At 37.9% G+C, this 17,541-nt stretch overlaps 1 protein-coding gene across 2 annotated transcripts in view; it reads right to left on the reverse strand.

Annotated features, from left to right (window-relative positions):
- RELN (reelin) overlaps nucleotides 1–17,541 on the reverse strand; it is a 527,861-nt gene that overhangs the window by 221,186 nt on the left and 289,134 nt on the right. For both annotated transcript variants that reach the window (XM_060107639.1, XM_060107638.1), the window contains exons 9-10: nucleotides 7,024–7,120; nucleotides 4,062–4,302 (exon numbers count right to left, since the gene is read on the reverse strand). In XM_060107639.1, coding sequence (XP_059963622.1) covers nucleotides 4,062–4,302; nucleotides 7,024–7,120 — 338 coding nt within the window. The remainder of the gene's footprint in view (nucleotides 1–4,061; nucleotides 4,303–7,023; nucleotides 7,121–17,541) is intronic.

Consider the following 17,541-nt stretch of genomic DNA (forward strand, 5'->3'; position numbering starts at 1 on the left):
TACAAATGGAATAAAGCTGGAGCAAGATCAAGAAATACGAGAAAAACAAGAAGCTTTCAGCCTATAGCCGGAGGATGGTGAAGAAAATAGGCAGATAAATTAACAAATAGATGATGGGAAGAAACACAGGACCAATAGGGAGCATGTCAGTTTATATTTACTACTTGTAAGAGCAAAGATTCGTGGAGCTGAGAGCAAGAGTTCTGAAGTCGGATTCCTGTATTTGAACCCTGGCTCTGCCACTGGAAAAGGGGCATTCTGGACAAGTTACTCAACACCCCCCATGTCCACTTTCCACATCTGTAAAATGGGGCTAATAGAGCACATTTTTATAGGTTTATAAAGATCAACTATATGAGATTATATATAATCTCACACACACATCTGGAATAGCAAGTCCCTAGAATAATAAGTGAACGATAAAAAGTAGCTGTTCGGACTTCCCAGGTGGCACAGAATCTGCCTGCCAATGCAGGGGACACAGGTTCGATCCCTGGTCTGGGAAGAGCCCACATGCTGGGGAGCAACTGAGCCCCTGTGCCACAACTACTGAGCCTGCTCTCTAGAGCCCGCGAGCCACAACTACTGAAACCCACACACCTAGAGCCCGTGCTTCGCAACAAGAGAAGCCACTGCAATGAGAAGCCTGCGCATCACAATGAAGAGTAGCCCCCGCTCGCTGCAACTAGAGAAAGCCCGCGTGCAGCAATGAAGACCCAACGCAGCCAAATAAATAAATGAGGAAATCGTTCACGTTCAGAGCAATTAAAAAAAAAAGTAGCTATTATTATTATTATTTTTTTAGCGGTACACAGGCCTCTCACTGTTGTGGCCTCTCCCGTCGCGGAGCACAGGCTCCGGATGCGCAGGCTCAGCAGCCATGGCTCACGGGCCCAGCCGCTCCGTGGCATGTGGGATCTTCCCGGACCAGGGCACGAACCCATGTCCCCTGCATCGGCAGGCAGACTCAACCACTGTGCCACCAGGGAAGCCCAGCTATTATTATTTAACCAAAGGGTATCCTATCTGTGCTTGGACACTTTTCCTTGAATAAACTCTACTTTGTAATGATGCACACTTTCTTGATTGCTGTTAGACTTGATCTTTGATTTAGTTAAGATGTAAACATCTTGGAGAGTTTTAATGAATATAGAAAAGATAATGTATAGGTTGAACAATCAAACACCCTCAAAACTAAAAAGTCCAAAATAAAGCAATGTTCAAAACATGTCCTATGACCAATGGGAACATCGAGATATGCCTTCTAATTGGTTGTATTCAGTTTTCATCTCAAAGGCCACCCAGTAAAGGAACAATATTTGGTGGAGAAATTGCATACAATTTAAATGAACAATTTTTATTTCTAGAACTCCAGATCACTTGGCAAAAGCAATTTTTTCATGCTTAGATGTTTGAGCCAAAAAGCAAAAGGTTGGTCATGCAAATGAGTTAAAATGACAAACTCTTAGATTTTATCACTGCACTTATTTGAAATTTTAAAAAGACATATCAGAGGGACTTCCCTGGTGGCCCAGTGGTTAAGAATCCACCTTCCAATGCAGGGGACGTGGGTTCGATCCCTGGTCGGGGAACTAAGATCCCACATGCCGTGGGCCAACTAAGCCTGCACGCCACAACTACTGAGCCTGCACGCTCTAGAGCCCGTGTGCCACAACTAGAGAGTCCGTAAGCCACAACTACTGAGCCCACACGCCACAACTAGAGAGAAACCTGCGCATTGCAACGAAGAGCCCTCCTGCCACAACGAAAGATCCTTCATGCCGCAACTACGACCTGATGAAGCCAAATAAATGAATTAATTTAAAAAAAAAAACATCAGAGAAAAGTTTCTACCTGATAGCCAAAGACCCTGGTACTACAATGACTTTTTTCTTAGTAGGCCTAAGTAACTAGGCAAGTCTCAAACGTGTGATTAGTAAGCTTATGAGTAAGATGAGAGACCACAAAGCAAAAGTATACTCCACACAAAGTTGTAATTTAAGTAACCATTACTATGAAGCAAAACCACACTTCATGCATTTTTATCATGGGTGGTACCAAAGTACAGTGCATTCAGGCACCAAAAAGCTAATTAGATTAGTATAATGAGTACAAAACATATAATTAGTATAATATATACAAAACAAGGCACAAAAAGTACATTTATATAGTAAAGGGAACTGAGACCAAATAATCACCAATGATTATCACGGGAAAAGGATGTGAATCCCAGGCCCTGAGGTCTCCATGTGTTTCCTGGGTTTCTTCTTGCCAATGCTGAACAGTGACAACAGAAATCCTTCTCTTAATCAAGTAGTAGTGGGATATGACATGGGATATCCTTACAAAGGTTCTTTTCCATACCCATATGAAAGGCATCCATGGACTCTCTTTAAAGGAACCAAAGTTTTAGAGTCTTTGTCAAAACAAATTTCCATAAGGTTTCCTGGGTGTTTTCTCATGCTGAGCAAAGATGATGCCTGTTCCTAATGCTAGTCAACTGGTGTAATTTCATCAACTTAAAACAAAACATCTAGAGTTTAATTTGTTAAGCAACAAGTTATTGTGTCAGGGGAGTTTCCTGAAAAGGTGAAGGTTTTCTAAATAATCTGGAACCATTTTGAACCATGTTTCTAGAATTCAAATAAATTATTAGAAGGAGATGAGCATCTTAGATCTTTATATTTTGCTTGGGACTCCTCCTGTGACCTCACCCCCATGCAGCACAGGATTTTTTTTTGTACCAGTGAGTCACATTTTAAAAAATTCTCCAATCTGCATCTGTACTTTATTTGTATATACTGGAAACTTGAGAGAGCCCAGTTGAGGGTCTAATGGTATTTTTAAATATTGCCTAGACACAATTTCTTACTCTACACACTCTCTGGACAGACAAGCTCATGATTTCAATTCTCATTCAAAAGGTTGATAATTGCCAATTTTGGATCTTCCTCTGAGTTCCTGATCCATACATCTAACCTCCCACCAGATGCTTCTTCTTGCCTGCCCCCAGGATTATCAAAATCAACATGTCCAAGGTGAATTCAGCTCCTGTAATCCTGTTCCTCTTCCTGTTTCCTGTTTCAACAAATGGCATCGTTGTTGAAACAATGACGCCCAAACCTTGCCCTTGACATCTCCCACTCCATCATCATCTCAGTCAGTCCCCAATCTTCTCCATTTCCTCCTAAAAATCTCTGAATCCATCCATATTTTCCCATCATCTCTCCCCTACTTCTGGTCAATGTGATCGCCCATCGGACTACTGTTTGCAGCCTTCTATTTGGTTTTCCTGTATGCACTCTCTCCCTTCCATTCTCTCCTCCATCCTCGAAGGGATATTTCAAAACTCAGATCTAATTATCTGACTCTTATTCAGAGTACTTCAGTGACTCCCTATCAACTTCAGGATAAAGTTCAAACCCTACAGCAGCTTTCAAGAGCCTTAAGGTTTCATCACTGGCCATATCTTCAGACTTTATCACAAGTCTCAACTCAAAATCTATTAGACAAGTATTTGGAACATTGTCCAAGGCCTCTGCTTTGTGCTATCACCTTCCAGCCTTTATGTATGTGATTTATGATTCTAGAAACACTATTTCTCCCTCCTGGCCAATTTGAAATTACCTTTCATTCTCTGCTTGTATCCCTATTCTCTTGGATAGTCTTCCTAATCCCTCAAGTCTGGATTTGGTACTGTATGTTGTATTTCCACAGCACTCTAAACTTTCCCAGCAAATCAACAATGATGCCATTTTGCACATGCATGTTGACATGTCTAACTCCCCCACTAAACTGACAGCCAATGAAGGGAAGAGACATATCTGCCTTTTTGTGTTTATATTCTCTAGGTTCAGCCCAGTACATGGCACCATGGATTCTCATAAATACTTGTTAAAGGGATGAATAAATGAATGATTTTCCATGCTTACAAGGGAGGGTAAAGTAATATTACCTATTCTTTTAAGAGTGGCTTTAGTAAAACTGTCATCTTTGTACAATTTGGTTTACTGAGCTTTAGGTTTTAGAGGAGAGGAGAAGGAACAAAAGAGAGATCAAACCTTTACTGTAGCTCCTGGGAAGAAAAGCCAGTTGCCCGTGTCTATTGGATCCAGATTATCTTCTAAAACAACTTGTCTGTGAGCTGAGTTGATGACCAGGACGTTATCTAAAGCCCAGCAGGCTTCATATACTTCACCTACTCGGAGATTTTCCTGCTTCCACTGAAACTGGACGTTCTCCCCTTTGGCGTCTTCAGGAAGGTAGAGGATATGGATGATTGTGCTGACATTGGAAGGGGCTCTGGAGAGACGAGAATTGGTGTCACAATAAAATTCAACAGTGTCCACTTTGTTTTTCTTATAGATCCTCTTTGTTTCTTTATTAAGACTGTGGTTTTCTTATCTTAAAAATATTGTACACATTACAGATTAAATACTTACAATCCCATACCCCTTAAATCTTTTAATACATGCTGATTATTAAGATGTTTGTATTGAGTGATGAAAGTTTAAATATTAAATGTCTTAATGAGCTTTATGTTTAACACAAGGCAGGCAGTAAGCATATTCAGGCAAGCCAGTAAAGGGATAATTGAAGAGAAAATGGTACACAGTTGCCATGGCTCCTGTAAAAAATCAAAGTGTATCCAGCACAGTTTTTTGTGAATGGTAGACACTCAATCTAAAACCATATACTTGGGACTTCCCTGGTGGTCCAGTGGTTAAGACTCTGTGCCTCCATTGCAGGGGACACACGTTCAATCCCTGGTCAGTGAACTAAGATCCCGCATGCCGCGAGGCCAAAATAAATAAGTAAAATAAATAAAAGCGCTTTAAAAAATAAATAAAAATAAAACCATATATTTTTTGATACTGAGAAGAAAAAAAGGAGAAAAACTATAAAATTATCTTAATTTTAATTCTTACTTTGAAATTTTGCATCTATTAGAGATCATTGTATGTATATGTTTCATAATCAGTCTTTATGTAATAGTTATTTTATTTCCAGTAACCAGATACATTTTTGTTTTGAAAATGTCAGATTTGCCATGAGAATTAAATGCCCTCATTTAGAATTCTTTAGAATTCCATGCAGACCAGTCTTTAAAAACATGATATAATTTAACATGATTTTTATATTACATCTGTTACATCTAGGTCCTTTTCTATATAATATTTTTATTAAACATTTTATTCTACCAAAGTAGAAATCTGCTACAGTAAAAATGATGGCTTTAGCCAAGATTAAAAGTAGTACTAAAATACAAACCAGTAGTACCCAGGGCTTACTATAAATCAGCTTTGAAAGGACTAGAGAAAAGCCATATTTTTCACTCACCAATGAAGCACACAGAAATCCATAGAACTGTCTGTGTAGGTTATGAATAGTGTACCTTACCTTTGGGGGTAATCAATTCCCCTTTCCTTTAAAATATTTAATGATGACTATGTTTTTAACTTCAAAAGGAATTTAAACTAATGAAGATACTACATTTTAGTTTTAGGAAGTGATTGAAAATATGTCCACTCTGATCATTAATGGTAAATTTGCATTAAATGAGTATGATAGTTTGGTGCCTGGACTAAAATTGAAAGTCTCATTTAGTGAAAAATAAATGGAATCAGCTGAGTGTGATCTTTATATCTTGTAATTAAATGTGTACACTCACTATCTGTCATATCAAAACCATGTAGCTGAGCATTCAGCAAGAAACGGCACTACAATTTATCTAAACTATGGTGTATAACTATTAGAGAAAAAATGGAGGCATGAGTAAAACTTCCAATACTTATGCTGCTTTGCTTAAAGCCATTTATATAAATCAGTATTTAATATGAATGCATTTTCATAATAACTACTAGAAATTAGAAGGAAGAGCAAAATGTTCTGTTATAAAATTGGCAACTGGCACAGAATGTCAAAGCTTGGCTTGTACCAGGTGTCTATAAATAATATCTTATCCTGCCACAGAGGGAGACAATCTATTAAAATCCATGAGTTAGAATCATTTTTCTCAGTTTTTGGTTAGACTAGAGCTTGAACGTGTGAGACTTTTATTTTTATTTGAAATACTACTAGAAACTTTGGACAGATGGGTTTAATATTAAAGACTAAGAACCTAATATTTATTCTTCTCCCCCAAATAAATCACAATTCTTTCAATATGGAAAAATGGTAAGGAAAATAGCGTGAGAAAAAAGAAAAGTGTCACAGAACTGATGGAAAATGTTCTACGTGAGTCATGCTAATTTAAGAACTAAACTGATCAGAATAACCACTTAATAAAATTTCAAGGTATTTTTTCCTTTAAATACCTCACCATATCTGAAATTAAGCACCCATTTTGAATTTTATTTTATGATTTAAACTACACAGAAATAGTTAACATAGTTTGAGTTTTGCTAAATTTAATCAAATATTTTCAACCTGAATGAGCTTCTCCCTCTTTAAGCATCAACCTAATTTTCTTTTTTCGAAGGGATTTTTTAAAAATAAAGAAAATGTAATAAATGATTACAAGTCGCATCACAATTATGATAATAGAATTTTAGAACTGGCCTTAGGGAAGTTAGAAGGAAAATGACAGAACTAGAGATTAGATCCAAAAGGCTATTAACTCATTATCATCACAGACTGGAAGGAATTTAGGTGGTAATCTGATATATTCCTAGGCCTATAAACCAGGCCACAGCCAGGCCACCTAAAGAGATGGGTGGTGATGTTATTTTGTGGAGAATTCTATCAGAAACGTTACTATCTTAAATGTACTTTTACCCAAAATAAATAGTTTGTTATAGCTACTACTGACAGTGGTAAGTATTGAATAGAAAATGACACTTTTAACAATACCTTGTTCAAACAGAGCAGGTAATAATAAGTGCATCAATGTAATTCAGCATAATTAACAACCAGAGTACTTTTAACCATGAGGAATAAAGCCAGTGGTAGAATGAAGGTAAACAGGGAAGCAGAAATCCACCTACATCAAAATTTATGAAGATACTTTAAATGATAACAAACCTAATTTTCTCAAGCTGAATCCAGTCCACAGTATTATTCTTGGCATATGACACAATGATGCAAGGGTCTGAATAACTAAAGCGACATGAACCTGAACCTGTAAATAGCAATAACAATAAATTTCAAAGTTAATACAGTGTAATTACATATTATCTTTCCTGATAAATACGCTAGATAATTTTCTAACCACTTAGATAGTTATCTGATCATTTCCCCATTCTTCTAACTATGATAAAATTTCTTGTAATCTGTTCTGATAAACATTATTTGATAAATAATTTTAAGAGTTGAAAAAAGGTAAATTTCAGGTCTCTTTAGAAATACATGGACTTCTAAATTAAATTACAATATAAGCATTCAGTTCTATGCCAAGAAATATCTAAATATTATAGAATGATTAATATGGATCTTACAAGTTAATATCAATAATGATTTCATTTAATGGCATGTAAGTCATTCAGTTGTATGAAGAATAAAAATAGCATTCTTCCATGTGTGTGTTATTTAAATGAGGAGGCAGTATATGAGAAACTAAAATACTGTAAAGTAAATTCAAGTACTAAATGAATGAGAGCTATTAGAGATATGATTGATATTATTCTACTACAGATTTAAAAGAGAGACATTATGTCCCATTGTGGATATCCGGTCATTGTTCTTCACTATTATTCTCAATACTGGAGATATGACTACCAAAGAAAGTTTTAAAACTCTGATAAGAATTTGTTTTTACATGTTCAATGAATACATACAAGAAAGCACAATTTGACTGTAATATCAAAGATCTTCATAGATTCCGAAACCAGCCATGAAACATAAGCCAGGAGTTTATTGTAACTCAATAGCAGGGTTTTTTATACTATATTAAAAACAAATGAACCAAAATAAAAAGAAATAGCACAATTTATTTTTAACTTTCATCCATCTGCTAGAGGAGCCTTGGTTTCAGCAAATGGCATCTGTTGACGGTTTTTACATTTGTAGTACTCAGGAGTTCCAAGCTTTAATCAAACTCATTTATTTTATTTCAGTGGTGTTTAGTACAACACCAGTTAGTGTGCAATTGCCAAAGCTGGCAGTGTGCTAAAAAGGCCAAACAGCAGTTTTCCTAGATTTATTCGCACAGCTAAAATGTAGATGAAAAAGCATGAGAGAAGGCTACTGAAAGGAAAGTTACACAGCAACCCTGAGCTCAAACAGAAACCTACTTTATGCCATTTTGATCATTGCTAAGTTCCACCTTTCTTAAGCAGCTGCTTAAAATAAATATCAAACTGTGGCACCGGAAATGGAAACAGCCAGGATTATGTGAGACAAACTTCAACACAAAGAAATATGAGGTCTGGCAGACAATCTGTTTTTTCAAAAGACAGTTCAAACTAGCCTAAAGAATGTAAATGGTATTTAAGTGCTTTCTTCGTGTTTTATACACCATAAATACTTAAAAGCAAATGTATAAGGTGAATCCCAAAAAAGGAAAGGATAGAACAAATGATAACCAAAAAATGTTCCTTACAGAAGCAATTCAGTGGAAATTATTTACAAATTGAAAAAAGAGAAGGAAAGCTGATAAATATGAAAATAAAAATGTGTCTAAATATGACCCTGATGACCAATATGACCCCTTTCCTGTCTATTTTCTTATGTTACCATCTCAGTGTTGCGAGAATAAGTTTACTATGCACCCATAAAACAAAAAAGGCACCTGGCCGGTGACTCACTTTTCCTTAGTGATTAAACTCTTTTTTTTTTTTTTTTTTTTTTTTTTTTGCTGTACACGGGCCTCTCACTGCTGTGGCCTCTCCCGTTGCGGAGCACAGGCTCCAGACGCGCAGGCTCAGCGGCCATGGCTCATGGGCCCAGCCACTCTGCGGCATGTGGGATCCTCCCAGACCGGGGCCCGAACCCGTGTCCCCTGCATCGGCAGGCAGACTCGCAACCACTGCGCCACCAGGGAAGCCCCATTAAACTCTTTTGTACCTAAACTATTAATATCTTCTGAACTCATCTCCTCCTCACTATTATCAATGGACTCTCAGTAGCTCTTGCCAAAACTTTTTAATAATGATTAGCTGGTCTCCCTGTCTTCAGCCTTACATGTCCTCACCCAGCCCCACTCTTGCCAGTGCTCTTCCTACAAGTGAACTGAATTGTTACCTCCCTGCTTATAATCCTTCAACAATTTTTCAGTCCCTTCAGGAGAAAGCAGTACTTCTACCCCAGTGAGATAAAGGTGCACAGTTTCTAGAGACCAAATGTGTACCCTGGAAACAGAACTAGCCCAGGGTTCCCATGTGAAAAGATAGCTCAAAAGCCACAGAGACTCCCAACAAAGGAGTGGACAACTAGAAGACCAGGACTGAGGTGTGCGGTACGAATGGACAGCCAGAGGAGAGGTACTGCCCATGCCAAGGGAACTTCCCCTCCCGGAAGAAGCTCCACCCAAGAGAACCAGTCGGCTTTGGATAGCTGCCTCCCTCTGGGACCACTCCCCATTAAACTACCATCCCAAATGGTGCCAAGCCAGTGAATAAATGATTCTCCATGCCCACTCCTAATAGAGCTGTTCCACATAGACTGGGTGAATTTCTTCTTCACATAAGCCCTTCTGAATTGCAGCCCCACTGTCACATAGCCTTCTGTCCACAGAATAAGATTTCCCCTTGCCCAGGTTGACAACGGTTGCTTGACTCTGTCTGTGATAAAGGGAGGAAAGAGTTAATTTACGTCCACCTGCCCAGGTGCCTAACGCCACCCCCAACTCCCTGCTCCCAGATCCGGTGGTGCAGAGCTATCACATACCTCAAAGCACCTCGGATGCAGTGACGAGACAATAATGAGCAGGTGCCACCTACAACAGGTACTTCTTTCTTTCCCCTCTTAAATCAAAGATCTTTAATTGCCAAAGCTGATATTTAAAACCAGAAAGGAAAGACAAACCTAAGTGAAAAATGCAAAATATCCTCTCACTTGCAGATCCATTTTATCTCCTTCAGATCACTTCCAATGTAATTGTAATCCTTCACTCTAAAGTAGTAATTTTGCAAGGATTTAAACAATTGCTGAAGGAGGGAAGATAATTTAGAACCATGTTTATAAAAGTATGGCCTGAGAACCATGATGAACTTAACCAGGTCTAAAAATTCAAACTCTTTCTTTGGTTCTTACCGACAAATGAGGAAATTCCATATATTTTCATTTTTACCCACATCAAGGATACAAGTAGCCTACAAAGTGATTAAGGGTTCCTAAAGTTTGATACTCGTAGATAAAACTGATGAACTTCTAGAACTTACTGAGGACCCCCATCTAACAGTCTAGGATATCTGGCTCCAGTGTAGAGCTACAAACACCAGGATTACTGCAATATCCCCAGTTTGGGGGAGTACAGGATATTTTGTGTTAAAGGTACCTCATGAATGTTGTTTCCAGTTGGTCTTGGTTGTCAATTCTTGATTTTAAATTGACAAATAAATTGATAAATGATAAAGATAAACCTACATTAATTTACTGTAACTGTCATTTATATTATTATTGATTATTTAGTCAACCCCACAGTATATAATGATGGATACTTTTTCCAGCAGCATTTCTGGCCTATTATTGGTTTACAGTTTGTCCTATGGCTGAAGACATATATGCATTGCAATATAACTACAAGCCATCTCTACTCCTCTGCTAAAGCAGATATCTACATAATGCCTTGAAACTATCTTGCAACAAAACCACCTTTCATTGATGATGTCCTGAATTTGTGCTATTGAATTTGTGCCTATGAATTTATGCTATTTTAATAACTTGCTTTTTAATAACTTGCTCTGCATTATCAAATTATGTATAAAAATACTGGGTTATTTTTTAAATTTTTGGAATTTTAACATACAATCATATGTCTAAGTTCATTCTTATTAGGTTAACAATGCACCATGTATAGTTAAGAAAAACAGAGACCCAGACAGTAATGCCCTCATCTTTTCAACCACTGCACCAGTGTTTTCTGCCTTCCTCCTGTTATAGTGGATGAAGTGTTTCTGTTCTTCCCAATGGTGAACCTTCTCATGTGGTCTAGATCCCATCTTCTCTTGTTCTTTAAGATTTCCCCTCTTTCTCTTGTATCACCAATTTCTGCCAGTGAGTTTCCTGGATCATTCCTATTGTCATACAAACATCACAGAAACATACAAAGCATCTCCCATCTTAAAAAAGTTTTGTTTGATGTCACACCCCTAACTTCTGTTCCTTCCAATCCTATTTTTGTTTCCCTTTATAGCAAGACTTCTCAGAAGGGCTGTCCAGTGATTGCCTCCACTTTGTCACATCCTCCGATCCCCTTTCCCTTCCACCCTGAAACTGCTCTTGGTTAGGTGTCTGGGGAGTCCGTGTTGCCAAATCAACAGATCATTTCCCCATATTCAGGTTACTTGACTTGTCAGCAGGATTTGTCACAGTGCATCCCTCCTTTTTTCTTGGATACTTTCTTCTATCTTCTACCACCTTCTTGATTTTTCTCCTGCTTCACTGACTGCTGCCTCTCAGTCTCCTTTGTTGCCCTTTTCCTCCTTGATTTCAAATTGTTTTGGTAGCTTTCTCTTCTCTTATCTACGTTGCCTCCTTTTACTTTGAAGCTTTAAATAATATCTATAACAGATAATACCCAGAATTATATTTTCCATGAGATCAACACTTATAGATCCAACTGCTACTCACCATCTCAATGGACAACTCAGACTCTTTTTCTTTTTTTTACAACTTTATTGCAGTATAATTGCTTCACAATGGTGTATTAGTTTCTGCTTTATAACAAAGTGAATCAGTTATACATATACATCTGTTCCCATATCCCTTCCCTCTTGCGTCTCCCTCCCTCCCACCCTCCCTACCCCACCCCTCCAGGCGGTCACAAAGCACTGAGCTGATCTCCCTGTGCTATGCGGCTGCTTCCCACTAGCTATCTACGTTTGGTAGTGTATATATGTCCATGCCTCTCTCTCACTTTCTCACAGCTTACCCTTCCCCCTCCCCATATCCTCAAGTCCATTCTCAAGTAGGTCTGTGTCTTTATTCCTGTTTTACCCCTAGGTTCTTCATGACATTTTTTTCCTTAAATTCCATATATATGTGTTAGCATACAGTATTTGTTTTTCTCTTTCTGACTTACTTCACTCTGTATGGCAGACTCTAGGTCCATCCACCTCGTTACAAATAGCTCAATTTCATTTCTTTTTATGGCTGAGTAATATTCCATTGTGTATATGTGCCACATCTTCTTTATCCATTCATCTGATGATGGACACTTAGGTTGTTTCCATCTCCGGGCTATTGTAAATAGAGCTGCAATGAACATTTTGGTACATGTCTCTTTTTGAATTATGGTTTTCTCAGGGTATATGCCCAGTAGTGGGATTGCTGGATCATATGGTAGTTCTATTTTTAGTTTTTTAAGGAACCTCCATACTATTCTCCATAGTGGCTGTACCAATTCACATTCCCACCAGCAGTGAAAGAGTGTTCCCTTTTCTCCACACCCTCTCCAGCATTTATTGTTTCTAGATTTTGACAACTCAGACTCTTTAAGTCAAAATTAGAATTATTGGTTTTCCACCCCCCAAATATCTAGGATACCCTTTTCATTTCAAATGACACCACCCCAGATGCTCAAACAAAGCACTAGGTGTCATCTTTGGTTCCTCCCTTTGCTTCATTGCCCACTTCCAACCCATCAGCCTGGGAGTTCTGACTCCAAAATATTGTTCAGCTTCTATTCCTCTCTACTGCTACCACCTTAGTCAAGTCAGGGTCATGTCTCGGTGGTTTTCTTACTCTCTTTTTTATCCTCCTGTAATCCATTCTCCACACAGCAGTAAGAGGCCTTTCAAAAACAGAGGAATCTTTTAAATTGTTTTAGCGATCATGCCATTCACTCCTGGCTTAACACCCTCTCAAGGCTTCTCAGCCCACTAGGAATAAAAGGTTGAGCTCCCTCCGTGACTTAGAGCTTCCCTTGTACCACTCTTCTCGTTTACTGTGCTCCAGACACTTCATCTCAGGGCTTCCACGCCCCTTCTCTCTGCCTACAACTACACTGATTATGTCAATTTCCTCATACTCTATTCTCTCCTCATTCCATTCATATCTTTCCCCACAGACCACCCCTTGGCTGGGTCCATCTTCTCTCTCGGGGTTCTGTGCAAACATCACCTGCTCAAAGAAGCCTTCCCTGTGCATTCAATCTAAAGAACTCCATCCCCCAGTGTCCAATCATCCTCCATCTTATCACTCCATTTTAAGTTATTCATAGTACTTATCACTATCTAAATTTACCTTGTTTATTTACTTGTTTACTTGCTCATTGCCCATCTCCTGTTAGAAAGCTCCATTGAAGGAGGAACCGTGTCTGTCTTGTTTACTACTTGTGTCCTTGGTACCCAGAATAGTGCCTGGTGCACGACAGAAGCTCAATAAACTCTGGCTGGATCACAAATAAGTTTGCTGTAATTTGCTTATTTTAATTTCTCCATGTCTTTGTTTTTACTGTGTTATATTTATACTAGAAAGGGGAACTATAACCGTAGATCGATGGGACTTAAGGACTTTCGATTTGCCTGAATTGGGTCAAAGTGAAAAGGCATCTGAGAGCCGTGCTGTAGAATATCTGGACTGTATGTATCCTTACCACAGATTAACTTTGGTACTGTTACATAGTCAACAGGGCAATAATTCCCCCATGTTAATTAGAAACTGCCCTTAGATGACTTAGATGGTTACATAATCCAGTCTGCTTTTAGAATAAAAATATCAGAGACAGATTACATGAGTAATTATGGTACATTTTTTATCAGCTAGATAAAGTAATGTGAGGAATAATGATAGCCAGATGAATTATTTTACTTATTAGTAAAGTCATATTATAATGGCCCAGCATAATTAAAAATAAGCAATTTGCAAAGTCATACAAAGTACTCAAAAGCCACATAGAATATCGTCCCCAAGGCACATGTTCTGACCTCTCCATCAGGAATCATTTTCTACTGCATTAAAAAAAAAAAGAAAGTTTCTCAAATGTAATGTCTTCTTAATAGTAAGACATTATCTTGTCCTATCAAGTTGATTTATTTTGTGTCTGTTTGAATATTTAACTAGATTAACACACTGTTCTAAGAGAGAAACCCCACTTTTACGTCTAGGAAGAAACCTAATAAAATTGTAACCTTATAGAAAAATGTTAGTCTAAATTGTAATGTTATAAAATCTTTGATGATAGGTACATCTTATCATCATATAACCTTATCATCACATAGCCTTAAATAGATCTTATTTAATTTTTCTCATATGAAGGAATTCTATATGGTAATAAATTCAATGCTTGTTAGTATTACTGATAATTCTATATAATTTTTTAAACTTCAGTTTTTAGAGTGAAATTCCCTCTGATATAAGTTATCTTCCAGAGAGAAAGTATGTGTAGGGGTTAGGAGAGTGAATGGTGGGGGCAGGCTGCCAGGTTTGCAATCTGGGCTCTGACACTTTTTAGCTGTATGACCTTGGACAAGTCACTTATCTTTTCTGTGTCTAGTTTCTACATTGGTCAAATGTGAATAATAATAGCAATCACTTCACAGAACTGTTGTGAAGATTAAGGCATTAACGCATTAAAAGTGCCTAAAAAACAAATCTTGGTCCACGTTAAGAGATTTCAGGTATGATTCAGTATTTTTGTTTCATTTCATAAATTCATTTATCCCAGAAAAAGGAGGAAATATTTGTTTATGGGCTAAATATTAAGTTGAATTACTGCTCATCAAAGAACTTATGGCACATTTTTCCCCCCATCTATTCTTTCGTTTGGGGCTATTTTCCAGCTCTTTAATGGAAACGCTGTAAGTTCAACCTGGAGATGAAAACTGAGACCCAAATGAGTAATCTACCTGTTTGTTAGCATCACTGTAAATGTGTTTGAGGGGAAGAAAGTTGTCTACTTGATAAGAAAAAGAAGGCCCTTTGAGATCAGTATAATGAAATATACTTTATAAGGTCTTTACAATTGCTAGAGTGGAAATTTGATTTTGCAGTTCCTAGCATCCAAAGAAAACAGAAAATCTGATCAAAGTTTTAGTAGTATCCACAAAGAAAAGAAAATTCTAGTAACTCAAGAGAACAATTAAGGTTTCTATGAGCAGAGAGGTACTACTCTGTGCATGTCCACTTTATAGGTAAGGGCACGGAGGCAAAGAGAGGTTAAGTGATTTACTCTAGACCCAAATGGGATTCAGAATTGGGTAGACCAGAACCCATGCCTTCAACTACTTCACTATACTCCTTCTGGTGCATAAAGCACACTTTTAAAAAAACAGACAAACAGTGCTTCATTTTCACATGGTCAGAACATGTTGGGACAGGCTTTTGTGCTTCTACTCAGGCTCCTGACTTGAGCCAGATGGTCCTTTTTTGGGTAAAACCTAAAGGACTGAACCACCTCTAGCCTCAATATCAGGTTTACTTGGGCATCACTTTCTCTGCAGGTTCCCTGCCCATTCCCCTCCTTTCCCTGCTCCCATAGCCGGTCACCCAAATCTGCAGACCCTCCTCCTGCAAATTTATTGAATCTATGCCTTTATTTTACCTTCACCACCACCTCCTGAGACCATCTCTCACCCAGATCAGTGTGATAACCTCCTATCTAGGCACTCAGAACAAACACAAAAGGTATTGTAAAGAACATTTTTTTGTCATTTGCTTTAAAAATCTATAGAAAGGCATTTAAAAGAGATTTTAAAGAATAATTGTATTCCAAAGAAGTAAATCCTAACACCTCCCAACTCAGAAAATTTTGATTATGTGGAAAGCATTAACCTGATATATTACAATCAGGATTAAATTTAAGATAACAGTATAATCCACATTTGTATCCTAAATAACACATTCCATAATATCTTGTAAATCTGTATCTGAAATAATCATTTTACTATAAGGAAACAATTAATATTTACAAATGTAAAACAGTGCCTAGTACTTCTTATTTAAAAATAAAGAAATAAGAAGAATGGTAAAGCTTATTTCTAAAAGGTTGCTTCCTTTTACTGTTAGAGAGACTCATCACGATGATTCTAAGAAATATTTTTTTGTAATCTCAGTTTGATCTTTGAACCACCTATTCAATTTAAAATTGCAACTAGGGCTTCCCTGGTGGCACAGTTGTTGAGAGTCCGCCTGCCGATGCAGGGGACGCGGGTTCATGCCCCAGTCTGGGAAGATCCCACATGCCGCGGAGCGGCTGGGCCCATGTGACATGGCCGCTGAGCCTGCGCGTCCGGAGCCTGTGCTCCACAACTGGAGAGGTTGCAACAGTGAGAGGCCCGCGTACAGCAAAATAAATAAATAAATAAATAAATAAATAAATAAATAAATAAATAAAATAAAATAAAATAAAATAAAATAAAATTGCAACTAAAATTGGTATCAACTTTTACCCCCGGTTCTATTTAAACAGTATCATCCCTAGTATAATTTAGAAAACAATAGATAAGTAACTTTCCACTTTTTTTATAGGGAGTCAGGCCAAGATGATCAATCTAACAGTCAATCAATCAATCAATGAGTCAACCAATTATTTAAAATATTTCTTATTTCTGAGGTACTCAGAAGCCTAGTTATTTTCTCGTGATTCAGTCCCACTTCTCTTGACTTTGGCTGTCATTCAAGAAAAACGAGGAAATGTATACACTTTGAATAGCCTTTCCCACTTAAGAAGTAAAATATCATTTAGAACTGACATTTACATAAGCTGTGTGGTGACCCGTTAGCAGTCCACATGCCTGTTATGTTGGCCGTTCCTTCTGCCGGGCTACGTCTCCGACACAATTCAAGCCTTTGATCAATGGTTACATCCTCAGTGGCTGCCCCCTGGCTGCCTCCAACAAAATGCTACTCCTCATTTGCTGACCCCTGATTAATTTTCTTCATTGCATTCATTATTCCCTGACATTCATTTGTTTGATATTCATCAGCATGTCAGCCCTATCAGAGCAAAGATTTTGATTTGTGAATCCTGTCTCCCCAGTGCCTTGAGAGCTACTTCACACAGAATAGGAGCTCAGTGAATAGTTGTTGAATGAACAAACGAATGAATGAATGAATGCAATTTAGGAAGCACTTTAAACTCTAGGAAGAAAGTCTTTTGGAAATGCAATAATACCATTATTATTATTGTTGTTGTTACTGGCTCTTTTGTAGCATTTCTTTTCAGCAGGATAAGGAAATGGAGGTGATTTATAGCCTCTGTCCACCAGCACAGAGACTGTCACTCTTCTGGGAAAGCTAGAGGGGCAGCACATTTGTTCTCCGATGCTGAGAATTGTTAGGGTAACAACACTGCATGGTTTGGCTGATGCTGCTTTTCTGTTCCTCTACTTAATATCTTTCTCTGATGGCACAACAGGCTACAAGTATAAATTAGCTACAAGTGGATGAATAAAGGTATCAAAGGCAACTACTGTGATATTTCTTGTGGGGCCCCCCTGA

This window comes from Mesoplodon densirostris, chromosome 9 (genome assembly GCF_025265405.1).
Source record: "Mesoplodon densirostris isolate mMesDen1 chromosome 9, mMesDen1 primary haplotype, whole genome shotgun sequence".
NCBI lineage: Eukaryota > Metazoa > Chordata > Mammalia > Artiodactyla > Ziphiidae > Mesoplodon > Mesoplodon densirostris.